The sequence below is a fragment of the Polypterus senegalus genome, chromosome 4 (genome assembly GCF_016835505.1).
Source record: "Polypterus senegalus isolate Bchr_013 chromosome 4, ASM1683550v1, whole genome shotgun sequence".
Lineage (NCBI taxonomy): Eukaryota > Metazoa > Chordata > Cladistia > Polypteriformes > Polypteridae > Polypterus > Polypterus senegalus.
Window position 1 is genome coordinate 135510764 of NC_053157.1, and position 17218 is coordinate 135527981.

General features: G+C 38.0%; 1 protein-coding gene across 5 annotated transcripts in view; it reads left to right on the forward strand.

Moving 5' to 3' along the window:
* Positions 1-17218, forward strand: part of tbc1d1 (TBC1 (tre-2/USP6, BUB2, cdc16) domain family, member 1) — a 294800-nt gene that overhangs the window by 263143 nt on the left and 14439 nt on the right. For all 5 annotated transcript variants that reach the window (XM_039751281.1, XM_039751283.1, XM_039751284.1 and 2 more), the window contains one exon: positions 3853-4022. In XM_039751281.1, the coding sequence (XP_039607215.1) occupies positions 3853-4022 (170 nt within the window). The remainder of the gene's footprint in view (positions 1-3852; positions 4023-17218) is intronic.

A 17218-nucleotide genomic window follows, 5' to 3' on the forward strand; every position in this document is an offset into this window, starting at 1 on the left:
ATGGCCAAGGATAGCTTTAAAGCAGAGAAAGTAAGAATACCTTTAAAGGGGCCAAAGACCTATTGCTTTCTCTGGGTGCTTCCCCCAAAAGGATTACACTTCAGAACACCATGAGGCTACTTCAAGAGCTTCACTCATGTTAGGACTTTCCGATTAACCTTTGAAATGAGAGGTCAAGCAAATTGACATCTTTTATTGGCTAATTGAACAGGTTACAATATGCAATATTTCAAGGCAGCTAAGGCCCCTTCTTCAGTCAAGATTGTGCCAATAAAAGGTGTCATTTTGCCTGACTTCTCATTGCATCCATAATAGCTAAAATGGTACACCCTACTACCTATAACCTTTGAAAGGACTGCATAAATCAAACTGATCAATATAGCATGCCAACCTCGGGTTCAAAATACCTTAGCCGGGTCAAAAGAAATACCTATATCCTTTATCTCTCTTAAAAGAACTGCATAACTCTAGCAGAATGAGCATGGCTCACACCTGAAACATTGCAAACAATTGCAATACTCCCAACAAGGACAGACTGCTACCTTTGAAAGAGCTAAACAAATAACAAATCACTCAGCCAAGCACAATGGGAGTAGATTGTATCAATAAACAAATTAAGTTTCAGAAAGAAAATATTCAAACTTTAATCATAATGTTTATGTTCAAAGAAACCAGGCATTAAATACTAGAAGTCAAAAATACTCAAAGGATGGGTGGGGGGAGTGTTTACATATTGAAATTACCTTTTTTAGCAAATAACTACTGGCGTAGACATTCCATCCTGCCAAATTTCAACTTTTTTACTGAAAGGGAAATAGTATTTTTATTGAGTGAGTTAGTCAGTCAAGTTTGCATTATATATATATTTATTTGGAAATATGTGCCTTTTTAGTCTTCGTCATTTTTTTAGTAAACTAGTATGTTGTACATACATTTGCCATTTTACCTCTTTGTTTAATACAAAAGTTATTATTTTTATCAAATTTGCTTTTAATGTGCAGGTAGTCACAGATATTTCTTGTAGTATGTCTTTTCAAGGGAAAAACAACTCATGATTTGAGCCTGTTCTGCTGAATTTATTTAAGTCACTTCAACCACTAATGAGTAGCATCCACCGGCATGATGCGACAGCAGCCATTTTTATGCCAGTATGCCAACTACACATGAGCTTTTAGGTGGTGAAGTGGTGAGAAAGAAAAACAATTATAGGGCTTATAGAATCACTAGGCCATAGACGGCAATTTTGCCTGGACATTGGGATACAACCTGTCCTTTACAAAGGATGCCTTGGGATCTTTTATGGCCACAGAGAGTCATGAACCTCCATTTTACATCTCATCTAAAGAATGGTGCCATCTTTACAGCACAGTGTCCCCATAACTGGGATCGCCATTCAGAAGAAATGGTAATTGCCCCCTGCTGGCTTCACCAAAACCTCTTCCAGCAGTAACCCAGCTTTTCCTAGATGGTCTCCCATCCAAATACTGGCCAGGCTCAAACATGTTTAACTTCAGGTGGATGACCTCTTCTGAAGTGCATGTGGTATGACTGCTGACTGAAACTATTAAACAAGAAAAAATATGACAGACAACATCAGATTAATAGACTAGTAGCAATAAAAACACAGCACACAATATTGTTCTACTGGAGACTGATACAGTGCCCCCTGTGTGCAGAATGATTGTATTGTATAGCCTGATAATCAACAATTGTACAAATGATTACATATGTATTTAGGCAGTAATTTATTTTTCATTGTCTTTTATCTGCTATTTCTTATTTGCTCACAAATCACAAGATCCTTTAATGTATTGTTTGCTTTAGCAATACAGTAGGTATTAATGAAACTGATAAGAGATCTTTGCAATTAAAATTTCATTCATTCTTTTTTTAAGCATTCTTACTTCATGATTGCAAGTTGCAAGTGTCATGACCACCCTGAACACTATTTAAGTTCAGACAACGTAAATTAAGAGTCAGGAAATTATTTTTGGGATATTACTGAAAGGAAGACAGACGTGATCAAGATAAATAATGTTAACTTTTAAAATTATGGTACCGAAAGCAAAAACACAAAATGGCAATCTCTAAACAGTAAATCGTTCAAAATTGCACTAATGATGAAGTTACCGTAATATTGGCAAAAAAAAACCATAAATGATAAAACAAGCTTGACAAAATATGTATGTGTTCCTGCAGTAACATATACATCCAGTAAAGCTGCAAAGAAATGTTGAAAACACAACGTCTTGCACTTTGGAGAAAGAATAAAAATGCAGTAGGGTATATGCCTTCGGATCCTGGCTAATAGGTTTTGGTATTGTGAAAATGTACATAAATAAAACAGAGTGCTAGATTGTTGCTTCTCAACAAACTGTTTCCTTTTTAATACTTGAAATAAGTGGTGGCAATAGACCTTTTCACTCCTTCCAATATCCATCCATTGTTTGTGACCGCATGTGTGAAAGCTGTTCATAAATTTTAGGGTTGGCCTGATCTATGTGAACAAGCAGATCTGAGTAAATTCCTGGGAAGATTACTCCACTTTATGTGTAAAAGATGCTAATGGCTGCTGCTACATGATTAAAATGATTACTGATAACTATCTAGCAATCATTTTTATATCTAAAAGATTATAATGAGGTATATTTTGTCCAACATTATCTGCAAAGATACAGAAATGGACTGAGATATTTTTCACATAGTCTGATTGAAAGTGACCTAGCACTAAATAATTTAAGCATGATTTTTTTTTTTTGCCTCTCTAATAACTCTACTAACAAGAAAACACTTTTTGAAGTAGGATGTGTTTGGCTGTAACAGTTCAAAGATAAGTGTTGGAAACTGCTAAAAAATATAAAGAAAAATATATATGTAATTATTCATATGTTAACCTTAGTGTTGTGTATATTATGAAATAAATATTACATTGTTTTTGTTGATTAATGTGTCAGAGTCTTTCTGTAAGTTTAAATTTATAACAGTGAGGTTTGGTATAGAGCTCTGGTTAATTATTTGTTATATTCAACAAAAACACAAATGACATTAATTTCCCACCCCACATCCTAGAATGAAAAAGGAGAAGGTTTTTAAATAATCTTCACTACCCAAATAGGTCCCTTCATCTAAATAAACATTTTTTAGTACTCCTGCTTGATCATTCCTTTTGTTTATTTAATGAATATTACACTTATTTGCTAATCATTGTTTTAATCTCTCTCAGAAACGTAAATCTTTAAAAATAAGATTTGCTATATAATTCTGGTTAATTACAGAATGCGTTATATTCAGCAGAAATACATATGATTACAATTTCCCACCTTATTTATCATGTTGCAGTGAGGAACAAAACCACTGACCAATGTAGACATTTGCAACATGCAAAATGATTTCTGATTAGCTAAGTTTTATACTGTGTTAAATTAACGTGTACTTAACATCAACTTTTATGTCTAAAGGAGGGGTATTTCGATAGAGCAAATACCCTGACTGCTTCTTATTTTATTTCCTCTTATACAGTTGCTTTTAGCTGTTGTCTTTAAAAGATCTAGTATATTGTTTGGTCATAAATTTGTTATTATTGCTGAATCTATAATCATATTTAATGTTGCCTGGTCCTTACAATTTGTTATTCTCTCTTTTCACATTACCGTTGCTTTCATTTATTTAAAAACAAAATGGCAAAAATTTGTTATTCTTCACATTTCATGAAAAAATAAAATATCCCATTGTTACTTAATTCCTGCTTTTTGATAGTAATAGAGTTTTCATTTTGTTGCTGACACACAAAGCTATAATCATTGTATTAATTGATAAATCTTGAAGGTTCCATAAAACACCTTTATTTTACAGATATGATCTTTCTTCAGGGAGCAGAAGTCATCTTTAAAGTAGCTCTGAGCCTTTTGGGAAGTCATAAGCCCCTTATACTGCAGCATGATAATTTAGAAGCAATTGTTGATTTTATTAAAACCACTCTCCCAAACTTGGGTTTAGTACAGATGGAGAAGACTATTAACCAGGTAAGGCTTAAACTATCTGATTATCTTATTTTAAAGTTAAACAGTGGGTGGAAATGGAAGCAATACTCAATATATTGATTCATTGTGTTTTCAGTTGACACAATAGATATTTTCTATTTTAGTACTCATCAAAAATGTTTAAGTTTTTATTCATTCTTTTATTTATTTTCTGAGCCTTCTTATTTAAATACATAGTCCCACAGGGAGACAAATCCTGTCTCAGAAGGACTGGACACATGACATAAATCAACTATACAGTAGATGAGGACACAATAAATCACAAATCCACACTATCCTGCATCTTAGGAATATAATGGGAATTAGGTACCCTGAGAAAACCTGCACAGGCAAAAGAAGACTGTTCTGTCCTTATAAAATCACACCTTGGTATTAGTATTAGTAGTATTTTAGTATTAGTATTTTAGAGATGTTATGCATCAGAGGTAACTATTGTGTAAATCAAATTTACACTTAAGTGAATAAGTAGAAGTTGTAAGTTAGCAGTGGTGCATATACGGTAGGAATACACAGTTAATAAATTGTCATTCCTCAGCATATGTATATGTTACCAGCAATTTGTGAAAAGCAAGTATTGTATAGAATGCATGAAGTTTTCAGGCAAAGTATGAAATGTCTGTGTTATTTAATATGTTATACTAGCCAACCCGCGGCATACCATACGCCGCATAATCAGGCCGGTTTTTTAATGATTTCTAAGCACAGGGAGAAAACCAACATTTGAAAAATCGGTAATGTAATAAATCAGCAAGAAAAGCAACATTGTAACAATGCACGGAACAAACCAACATACAATCGTCCGTGACTAAAAACTGGCGGACCACAAACGCGCCTTCTCCTGCCAGATGGAGGGATGGGGGTGGACGGCGCTGAGGCACAGAGGGTGGAACAGGAGGAAAAGAGAAGGACGTCCATTCTGCTCCCTCCGTCATGCTAGTCTGCTGATTTCTCATTCAATATGCACTGCCTGCTCATGTGCCCACCTCCAACTTGTCACTTGAGTCGTTGTTGTCTTTGCACAGTCCAGATGCACATGTGACTCACGTAGACTTTTCATTGCTCTGTGCATTTTTGACTGCTTTTCTATATATAATCCACCAAGACAGCCGACCATGATAGTAGCGAGGTGGGAGGGGGGTGTGTACAAATGGTAGGGACGTAACCAGTGGGACCGTATGAGTTGCACTTAGTGGGAATTTCACGGTTTGCAGCCCGAATGGGGTTCAACGGCTTACCCACGCCTCTCTGTGCTGGGTAGACACATGCTACGTCTCATGGATAATTATTTAATAAATGCTAAACACTTCTGGAAAGACACGGTTGTCTAACACGGGTTGGTGTGAGAATACAGCAGTAAGTGAATGAAAAGATGGAACTCTGGAGAGGGCAAAACACAACACAATAGTGAACCCGCGGCATAACAAACGCCACATAATTATTTATTGATGCTTGAACACTTCTGGAAAGACACAGTTGTTCAAAAAGGGAGGGTTTGAGGATACAACTGTCAGTGAATTAAAAGATGGAACTCTGGAGAGAGCAACATATAATTGTCCGTGAGTAAAGACTGGTTTTGGCAGATACAGGCATATCTTTTTGAAAGTTTGTCCTTATGCCTTATTAATTGTCATCACAAATGCCAATCGAACAGGAAATTGTCTTCGGGTAAAAGTAAAAGGCAGATTTGAATCTGATGGGGTCAGGCATATCCGGGGAATAAGGACAGTTTGTGAGGTTGCAGATGTAATAGTTTTACACTCCAGTACATTACGGTGAATGGCGCTAACAGACAGTCTAGTGCCATTACAAAGACCTTTTGCAGGCAGGAAGTTTCTGAGAAGCATGATGACGGATCCTTTTTTAATTTTGAGTTTATGTGGAGGCATGCCAGTAGGAGTAAGACTATTAAGAAATTCCTCGGGGAATAAAAGTTGATCTGCAGGATCATCTGTGACAATGGAGTCCACGCTCGTGAAAGTCACTTCATTGCTAGGGATAAGTTTTAGCACTTCTTCTTTAAGGTATAGCGAGTCTTCGTTGGTGACGCTTAATATAGCTTGTGTGCTGAGTTGTTCCAGAGTGACAGTTGAGAAGTCAATGTCGCCATACAGTTGTTGAACGAGATCAGAAATTAAAGGAAAACAATGTGCAGGCAATGTCACAGGTGTTCCGTTTATCCTGTCTCCAACATCAAGGAGCCATTGTGCGAAATGTTGTTCTTCAGGAAGAGCTCTCATATTTGTTGTCAGTGTAAGAACATGCATGTGACGCCACAAAGGGTGCTTGTTAATGCAACTGGCGACAGTAAGCGTGCGGGAGCCACGCATAATGACGGGGAGAATTTGTCGGAAATCTCCACCCAAGAGTATTGTTTTGCCTCCAAAAGGCTGCTTGTCACCTGTGAGGTCACGTAATAACCTGTCAACTGCCTGGAATGCGTATGTGTGTGTCATTGGCGCCTCGTCCCATATAATAACTTTGGATTGTAGAAGATGTTGAGCATGTGGTGAGGAAGGTTTGATGTTGCATGTGGAAGTAGTAGTGAGCTTCAACGGTATTTTAAAAACAGAATGGGCAGTTCGTCCACCCGGTAATAATGTTGCAGCTATTCCTGTAGATGCTACGGTTGTAGGAATGTCTCCCCTAGCTCTGATGGTATGAATCAGGGTTTTGTACACAAAGGTTTTCCCTGTTCCTACAGGACCATCCAAGAAAAAGCATCGGGGATGGGAATTGTTATATACAGCGTGTAAAACAGTATCAACAGCGTGTTTCTGTTCTGTGTTGAGTTTGTCGTAGTGTTCTATAGCGTGTGAGTTTTCAGCCTGAGCGTCGAAGGTGGGAGATGAATGACACAGTGGAGGAATGTCAGTGGGGGGAAGGTGCAATTTGTGCAGGTTGATGCCATGCGGTTGCAGCATGTCATTAATGTCAGCGAGAGCATACATGCAAGCGGTGGTTGAGGAATATTTTGTGAGAAAGTCTTCGGAAAGGAAGAGTTTATGCATGTCCCAAAGGTGTGGAACATTGTGTGGTTCACCGAAGACACAGATGAAAATGAATATCTCTCGCAAGAATCGTGGCATTCGTATCTGGGATGCCTCTGAAAGAGTATCATGCCATATCTTGTCGTCTTTAAGAAGACCCAACTCTTGGCAAGCTTTTTTGAAAGTGTCACATTCTATACCATTGACTGTTCGTAGGTGGTGAAAACTTGTGATACCCACGCAACGGGTAAGGAGAAGTCTGAGGTAATAACGTTCGGTGTCGTGAATGGCAACAACAGGGATTCTACCGATCACTTTTGTCCCTCCTCTGATTCTCTTTTTCCATTTTCCAGAGGATGTTTGAAACGTGTAATGTTGCGGAACATCAGTGTAATGCAACTCTACAGCTTCAGGGTCTGTTTTGTTGAGTTCAAACCATGCTAACAGCAGTGTTTTTGTGGGCGTGTCTTTGGATTGCCTGTTCCTCGCGACCCTCATGAAAGAAGATGAGTTGTTGTTCCGGCAAATGAACTGGTAGTCGGGTAATGCCGTGAGATTTTTCTGATAGGCTGTACTCGTTCAAACGCTACATAGCCTCAGGAGCACTAACATACCTACCGTCAAGGAAAGTCTGTATTTCGTCATGTTCAGAAATATCATCGGCTGGCTCCCTGCGGAGTGCAATTGATGCAGCGTCATGTCCTTTGTACACATACTTATAAAGATACTTGATACATTGAATGGACGCGCAAACTTCAACGTTAATATGAGCATTGAATTTATGAGAAAGCCACGGATTGTAAGGAACTATCCAACGGTTGTCGATATCGTATTTGCCAACAACGGCAGTTCTCCCTTGTCTTCTGCGGTATATGGGGTAGCCTTGTGTGTTTTCTTGAGTCTCCGCGTTGAAATCTTTCGGGAAATTTTTGGTACATGCGCCGTCTTTCATGCAAGGTGATTTGGCATTGAGCATGCCACACGGACCATGCACCATGCATTTAGTGACAATTTGGAAAAGTCGAGGGTGAATTTCAGGATTTGGCAGCTCAGCACAAACATATTTGTCTATATCATCCTTGGTCCATATTTTGATTTGTGAGTCAAGTGTAAGTAACATATGGCAATGAGGCAATCCTCATTTTTGGAATTCAGTGACGAAGATGTAAGCGAGGACATTGCCGAAAATATTCCTTTCCAGAATATCTGCTAGAAAATGTCGCAGTTTGATATGAAAGACGCGAGCAACGATGTCAGGTCTGTGTTCTATTTGCTCATGATGGGAAATGTCGTTGCAGATTTCCAGCCAAGCAGGATTGCAGGTGAAGGTTAAGAATAAGTCAGGCTTTCCACATTTGCGGACAATTGCCATCGTGTCTTGGTAGTTCTGTTGCATGTGCCTTGGACTGCCTTGAAAGGTAGAGGGAAGAATGATCAGTTGTCCAGGGCGGAGGTCATGGTGATGTGCTTTCGCATTGACAGCATCCATAAGTCCCCTGTATTGGTCTACACACAAATCTTGTTGATGCGAGCGAAGGTAATGTAGACGCGCCCCTTCTGTTCTGAAATATGCATCAAAGATGTATTGCTGGAAGAGTTTGCCACTGGAATGCAAGACACTAAATGAAGATCTCATGGCAAGCCTGACAACATAAAATTGGAGCTGTGTGACTCGCGTTCTTTTCGCGGTTCGCTTTTCCTCAACATGGGCTAATTGTATGTGCCAGCCTAGATCTCTGTAAGGGAATAGCAGTGGATAAACCATGGGGTCACAGTTCATATTAAGAACAGAGATACGCTTGCAAGCATCTCCCCTTGGATAAATGCAAATGTCGCGTTGTGCAGGAGGTTCCCCGTCTTCACCTACAAAGATAGCAGCAACATCAGTTTGACAGGACGGGGCGTTATACCTTCTCATATCCAGACCTGGATTTTCCATGAACACCATTCGTACAGCAGTAACAGGGTTACCGTGAGTGATAATGTCATGCATTTGCATGTAAGACTTTGCGATGGGATTAACCTGTCTTATCATTTTGTCTAGTTGAAGCAACAAAATGTCACTGCAAGCGCTATTACATTCCTTTTGCAAACGGTGACCGGTAGCCTCAGCAGAATCGAAGATATATAGCAGACCGTATTGTGGTGACGTCTCAGGATTGTTATATAAAGGACAGACCTGGTGATAAATTTGACAGTGGATTCTGAAAGCATACGGTCCTTGTCCAGATGGTTGAGCGATGTGTGCGGCCATTGACGCGAAAGCTAAAGCAGAGTTGTATTCCCTGATATGATCACAGTAATTTTGGGACAGCGGGTTCTTGCCAGTCAAGAGGTCTTCCAATAAAAGAGGGGGCTTGGATAGAGGTGGCAAAGACACCTTGCCGGCATGACAACACTGTGTAATGTCCGGATTTGTTGACCTCTGCTGGCCAATGAAGAGCATTGCAAGAAGCACATAGTGCGGTAGGAAGGCCAATGTTATGTTCTTGGACGTGAATGGCGGTATCTTCTTGAAAAGCTGCAGAAATGTGAATGCGATATTTGTGCATGAACGATTTACTGCTGTTTTGACACTGAAGGGAATTGGAATGAGTTGTGTCGAAGCATTGCTGGCAATGTTCACATTGCATAATTCGTTCAGTGGAGTGTGTTTTTAAATGCATGTTGTGAAATCTCTGCACTCGAAACGTTTTTGAACAAAGCATGCATTCAAAGATCTTTTTTGGAATACGTTCGATCAGTGGAGTGAGTGTGTAAATGTGCTTTGAAATATTTCTTGCGTGTGAAGGTTTTGGAGCAGTGTTGACACTGAAAAGAATTCATCAGGGAATGTGTTTTGAGATGGTTAGTAAGGTATCTGCGTGCGTGAAAGTGTTTGTCGCAAATTTTTCATACAAATCTTTGTGTTGAATGAATCTGCATATGGTTGTGGAGATCCATCTCACCTGTGAAGTCCTCATTACAAAATGTGCAATTGAAGGTGAGTGGAATCAGTTCGTAAGTGTTTCTTGGAAGCTTGAGTTGTTTTGAAGCATTGTTGGCAATGTTCACATTGCATCATTCGGCTGGTGTGTTTTTTCAAATGTGCGTTCAAATATCTGTGCACTCTGTAGCTTTTGGAACAAAAGGTGCATTGAAAGTCCTTTGTGGAATGCGTGTGTTTAGAGGAGGGTGTCTTTAAATGTTTTTCAGGAAGAGGAGAGTGGGCAGGTGATGTCACATTAGTGTGGCGAGCAAGTGGGTGTGCACATACCGACAGAGTCAAAAGATGTCGCCAGAAGGTTATCACGTGGGTATTTGACAGGCATGAGAACCTCGTAATGCCCATGATCCAAAGGACCGCTAAAGAGCAGGGATATGAAGAGATGCTGGGCCGGATTGTAAACTCGAGGAGAGGCATGAGGACGTTCTTGGAAGTAAATGCTGATAATAGCTGGAAGGATTTGAGACATTGCCACAATTTCTGCCTTGCCACCATAGACCCTGGACATATTCATGTAATCAGCGTATTGTTGAGCAGACTGTATAACAATGCCTCTGTGACTAAGAACAACGGACACCACGTCACCGAAGTTATCCCAATGTTGGCAAACAAAGCTAACAGCCATGTTACGAAGTTTTAGAGCAACAGTTTTGTCAATGACATTTCTCCAAAAAAACCCGACTGACAGAAACAGTTACCTGAAGCAGGAATTTCTATAACATTGAAAGAAGTGTTGTTTCCATGAAATACATTTGAAGCGGTAGCCATGGAGGGCAAAAGAATAGTCAACGTGGCTCACAGCTGGGTTTGGACCACAGCACAGACCAAAGTGAGTGAGTATGTGTTTGATGAGCTGTTTGATTTGGCGGGCAGTGGTCTGAGGTGCGTTCCTGAGCACGTGGGAGGAGGGGTAGACTTTCTGGGCGGGGCTTCGTTGTTCCTTTCGCATGGTTTTTCATGGGAACCCGGTCAGGTGTCGAAACCGAAAGAATAATGAAAAGTCAACGTGGCTTAGACGTGCATGTGGACTCCTAGCACAGATGAAAGGGGCTAACTGGGTGGTTGGTGAGTTTTTGCGTCCGGGCACATGGGCAGGCAGTGTGAATGCCTAGAGAGCGAGGGTAGACGCAGACCGGTGAAAAAGGAGTGTTGGTGGGCAGGGAAATGTGTTCCGTATTTCTGCAGGAGCATCTAAGAAGACGCATGTTTGTCGCGGATGCGAATTGCTGTATGTAGCGTGTAAAACAGTTTGCTATGGTGCACGCGGTTGTGCGTCGTAACTGAAAACTCGGTTTTTAAAGACTGCTTGCTTCATTGTGTTTTAACCTCAGTTGTAAAGGGTTGTTTTAAAGATCCCATGGGATACCCCTCGCAAACTGTTTTACATGCTGCATAGGCGATTTACCTCTGCGAGAAACATGCCTCTATGAACAGTCAACGTGCAGGTGCATGTGGCCTCTACGACAGACGAATATAAATGACGCTGTTTCTTCTGTGTCGTCGCGTCCGAGTTGGTGGGCGTGGCTCTGCAAGTTGTCGTCATATCCAATGGTCTTGGAGTTGGTGGGCGTGGCTCCTTCCTGCATGCGCCATAGGTGTCTTACTTGTCAGCGGCTCAGTGAATCCATGCCCCTTCCGGCGTGCTTTCCATGGTCGTCTTGCCTTAGAGAATTATATATATAGATAGATACTTTCCCTAGGCATTGCATATAATACCTATGCATTATACAGAATGACATCAACCTTTAGATTTTTTTAAGCATTCTACACAATGCCTAATTTCACACATTGACAGTAAGGTATATATCAAATCCTTACAAATATCCAGAATGTTTGTATGTAACAGAAGTACTGTAACTTCCTGTAGGTTAAGAAAGGACCATTAGGAGGACCCCAAACAGTGCCAGGGTCTTGTGTGAAAATGTGTTCTTTAAGAAGCTCAAGAAATTTAATGGACAAAGTGATATCTGATAGTAAAGGGGTGCGTATTTTTCAGTCTTCACTAGGAAATTAGTTATCTTTTGTGGGACCTCTGGAGAAGATGATTGAGGGAGAAAAGAGGGCATTCTAAGAGTGAACATGGTAGTGTGGAGCTCTGTGTCAGGACATAACATTTAAATTAATATTTAGCATAAACTTGAAGCCAACGAGTAGAGTGAAATAGAAGGATAATGTCAGTATAGTGAAGGACAGAATATGCCTTGAAAATGCAACACTCTGAATGAGATGTAGAGGTCAGGTAGCATTTGTATGAAACCATGAGCCTCTGCCAAAAGACAGTTGATATAGTTCAGCCTAGTGGGTATACGCCTGTGAAGAAAAGTTTAATGGAAAAGTTAAAGTGTTAGGGGTAGATGTTTTGAAGAAATAAGCAACAGCCCCTAGACTGTGAAGGGATGTGTTGAATTTGGCAGAGGGTTAGGGTGTCATCCAGATTCACATCAACTTACAAACAGTAGGTAACATCGTCTACAGAAATATTAAGAGAAAGTTATTGGAAAGAAATTAAGTTCACGATTGTGATTGGTCTTCCATTAAGATACATTTCAGTAGTATTTGAAGCTCTGGGAAAAAACCTCAGGGTTGAAATGATGAAGTTGAAAATGATGGGGATATTTGGTTCACTTTGTTTTTAGAATGACATGATATATAGTATGATGTTGTGAAATGGTTCTACTTGTACAGTTTCATCCCCTAAATGAAAAACATAGAGTAGAATTTGTGTAATTTTAATAAACAATGATTATTAAGTATTTTATGTATTTTTTTTTAAGTTTTCTAGAATTAGGTTTTCTGAATTACCATAATATAAAACATACAATTTTAATAATTTTCCTTACATAGCTGAAGACAGAAGTTAATGTTCCTTCATATCCTGCACAGTTGTCATTCTAGGCAGTAGAGGCAAAGTAAGAGAAATCAGATATGTAAAAATGTTCATTCATTTTATAATAGAGGGGAATTTGAAGATTTTTTTTACAGGATCATATGAGCTGGAGAAGGAGACAGGTGATGTTTTTTTTTTAATTTCATAAATAATTTGTCAATACAAGTTTTTCAGAATTTATTTTTGAGTCCTTTATCCTGTTGAATATAAACCAAAGGTCTCAGATTCTGATGTGCCATTAAATATGCTGCTTTTCATTCCACTTTCTTAATTAGTCAGTTGCTGCTTACTCATAGAGTATCATTTTTGCCTTAGTTTTAACTTATATGCATTTTAAGAATCAAACCCATTAGTTGTTTCTTTTGTTCCTTAACCAACTCCAGTTACTGTAGTAAAAGTATGCAAAGGGAGCCAACTTCTCACTGATTAATTTGCGCCTTTTTGCATCTATATGTTCAACATACAATTAGAGTGGTCTAAAATTCCACCTAGCTGTTGTGCAAGTCTGAATGCCATCTACAGAAAATGATTGGTGGAGGTTGCTGCTGCTAAAGGAGGTTTTACCAGTGGATGAATACACGTGTTCACTTATTTTTATATATGAGAATGTTTACACAATTATATTGTCAAGAAGAAGTGCAAATGATTGTGCTTTAGTAGTTTAAGTGAATTGGCTTTGCTTATTATTGTGACATAGTTCAAAGCATAATAAACTGATACATTTAGCGTGGTTCTTTCTGTAATTTTTCTTAAATTTAAAAATCCCTTTGTTTGTAATTTACCAGTCTGATCTTAGAGAATGATTGTTTCTATCTTTCCGACCCATGTATTTCTTAAAGAGCAATCAAAATTTTTAACAAATGATAAGTGACATTTGCTTTGTATTTTTTGTATTCAAAATTTGTAAAGCATCTATAAATAAATTTACCCAAATAAGATCCAGGCTATAGTTCATGTGGTGAAGATTTGACTGTGTTGCACATATTAGGCCCATACCTGGAAGAGTCTTGGAACATAGCACAAGAATGTTTAAATTGTGTGAAATGTTTGCTAGGTTCTGTTATGAATGAATGATGATTTTTCATATTTTTTTAATCGCAAAGGAAATTGCAGCAGATACATAAATCCCTGAAATGCAAAATAATAAGTAAATGCATTCTATTGCAATAATGTATTCTTCTTGAGCTTCATGTCATCTTAGATTATTTCTGTTTAGGATTTATCATCCTGGTGATCAGATTGTGATGTAATAGCACATGAAGAAGTACTCAGTATATGTTTGCAGCATATCCAGTTTATTCCACATGCACATTTCAAATGAAATGCTTAATCTTTTATTTTTTTTCAGACATTTACTTACTAGAAACAGATTTTTTATGTATATTTTAAAATATTCCATAAAAAGATTAATCTTTATTTATGCTTACAAAAATTATTAAGAGCCATATTTTGAAACACATTTATGACCTAGTGAAGTATTTTTGTGATTGCATCTTTGAGAAAGTGGTAACCTTCCTAGTGTAAAAATTAATTTATTACATTCTGAGCAGACTTACTTTATTTATTTCTTTGCCCCATTATCTGTCTGCAGTTTAATATACTTAATTTGTATCCTCTTTTATCTATGCCCTAATACTTACCAACTGTAAGACTAAAAATTGGCTGAGACTTTGAAGATTTCTCAGCTGCTTGCCAGGTTTGCTGACGCATAGCTAGGAAAAAGCTGCAGGCCTGGCTTTTCAAGCTGTAACACTTTTCTTTGTTAACTCTATAATGCATTTATGCAAATATGTAAGATTTTGGGGATTTCCAGCTCCTCCTCATATGCTGTGCAACTATTTCTGCTTGTCAGCAATCACTGCAACAAAGTCTAAATTGAGCTAAAACCCATAAAGAACTTTAAAATACAAGCAAATACAAGCTTCATTGTTACATTTTTTTAATTTACTGATGCATTTAACACTATCCTTTTTTTTTTAAATTAAAACATAGCTACAACAATATATTTAACTCTGACTGGGTAGTAAAATATTAATTGTTTTATAAATTGAATACATATTAATGTTTTCCCACATACATAATATCACTTTCTTAAAGAACAGAAAGGCAACTTTATAAGAAAAATGTTAAGAGACTATTGCTTGCCATCTGCATAAAATCAGCATTTTATTATTGCTACAGCTGTACGTTTACCGAAATTTTATTAAACTAGAAAAAATATACTAGGATATTAACTAAAATAGAAGAACATTATTAATAATGTATTTTTCCAGCTAGGTCCTACATCATTTTTGTCAGACAGATGGCCACTTACTTTTGGATTTTAGTCTGAGAGTCATATATTCTGCCTCCTTTCCTTGTTCAATGTGTGCAGAAGCAAAGAAGAAGAAGAAAAGGCCTCCAATGTAGACTGAGGCATTATAAGTCCCATTCTTCACCTCCCAGTGTTCATTTGGGTGGATATAAATAGAGGTTAATTCTTCAAAGGAATTTGGTGTCTGCTGTATCATTTGTATCACTGACTATGCCTGATGAATTTTCCGTTTTCATTTATTACAGGGACCACATGGTATCCTTCGCTAAGATGAACAAGTGACACTGTAGACTGTTCTTTTATTGTTGTAGCATTGTCTTGTTTTCTAGAATTCTAAGATATATTTTTAAATCATAAAAGGCAACAGCTCTGAATACCAATGCACTTGTTATCTGATTGCTTGAACAAGTATTCTTGTCATCTTTGTGAAGCACCATGTTATAGTTTACTAAGTGAATGATGCAAAATAAATACAATTTGACTGATGTCTCATTATATACTAGAAAACAGTTACAGAAAGGAGGAATAGCTGCATGTCTTATTATAGCAGATATGTGTACTCAGCTCTCATGATAATGAATTCAACTCAATTATTGCAGAGTTTTTTTTATATGGCAGATTTTTAAACAGCAAGCATTTCCAAGCTTTATTTGGTATCTGTTATTAATTAACTTAATACACATATCTTAGGGTTGCAAGGGAGAGCAAAATTAACAAAAAAATCCCATGAAGGTATGAGTAGACTCCAGACAGGCAATGCCAAGGACCGACATTCAAGCCCTAACTCTTGAGCTGTGCAGCAGTAATGCTAAACATTGTGCCACCATACCATGCCATAATTAAGACCCAAATTATTTTAGCTACATTTATAATAAACATCTTTGGTCATTTTTGTTTATTTTAGCTATAGTATTCAATAAACCTGACCTTGACTACCTACCCAGGAAACACTGTTTTAATTTGCATTTCCATTCATTGCTAATCTTATTTTTAGATTATTACTATCACTTTTGTAATCCCCATTCACCCATTATTTTTCCGGATTGTGGTGCTTGTGACATCCAGTTATGTAGTTTCACATCCCCGACAACTCAGTCAGACTGTTCAATGAAAATCAAGCAGGTTTGTTTTTGTCTTAAGTCATAGGGCAGCCCTATGTGTGTGTGAGAGAGCTGAAAACTGATGAGCGTTCACTCAAATATACAATGCATACAACGCAGCACCCATGGTGAAAGAAACACAGGAGTTTTGGAGGGACTTATCCATCTAGAAAGGAAAAAGAAAATGCAGTAACTGAGAGTGAATATGTTATGTTCTGCAATTCCTAGTGGTATAATCTGACTTCCTTAAGGGAATGAGATTCACCAACTATAGCCATTAAGTTTTACATGTTTACTGGCTAGAAATCGTGTAATGTGCTGCTACCTTAACACTAGAATCCCTGACCCCTACGAAAAAACTTGTAATCTCAGCCCACCTTAAATTCCTTCACACTTCTCCATCAGCATCTTTTCTTTTGTAAATTTGTCGATCAGCACAAGCAGCAAGCAGCCTGCTATCCCATCCCCACCACTGACGCAGCTGAAGTCGCAAAGGATATTCTCAGTGCTCAAATCTTGTCTATGATACTTGTAAAAGTTTGCGTTTTTTTTTTGTTATACTTGTACATTTTGTTAAAGTGTTTATTTGATATTTGGACTTTATTCTTCATACATCATATACTTGATGTCTACATTTTGTCAATTATTACTAAAATATGAAAAACATTTTTTTTTTTTTAGTTATGTGCTCAACAATTCCTGCCTCACAATTCATCCTACATTTACACAGATCGTTGTAGACACGAAACACACATGAAATGTATGTATTCAAAATAATGATATTTTATTTACCCTCTACAATTCCAGGCACCTCACACCCAGATAAACAAAGTTTAATTCTGAGAATCTTTTCTATGACTTGAGCTGCAATGTGGGTTCAGTTTGGGGAGTAGGAGGGATGGGA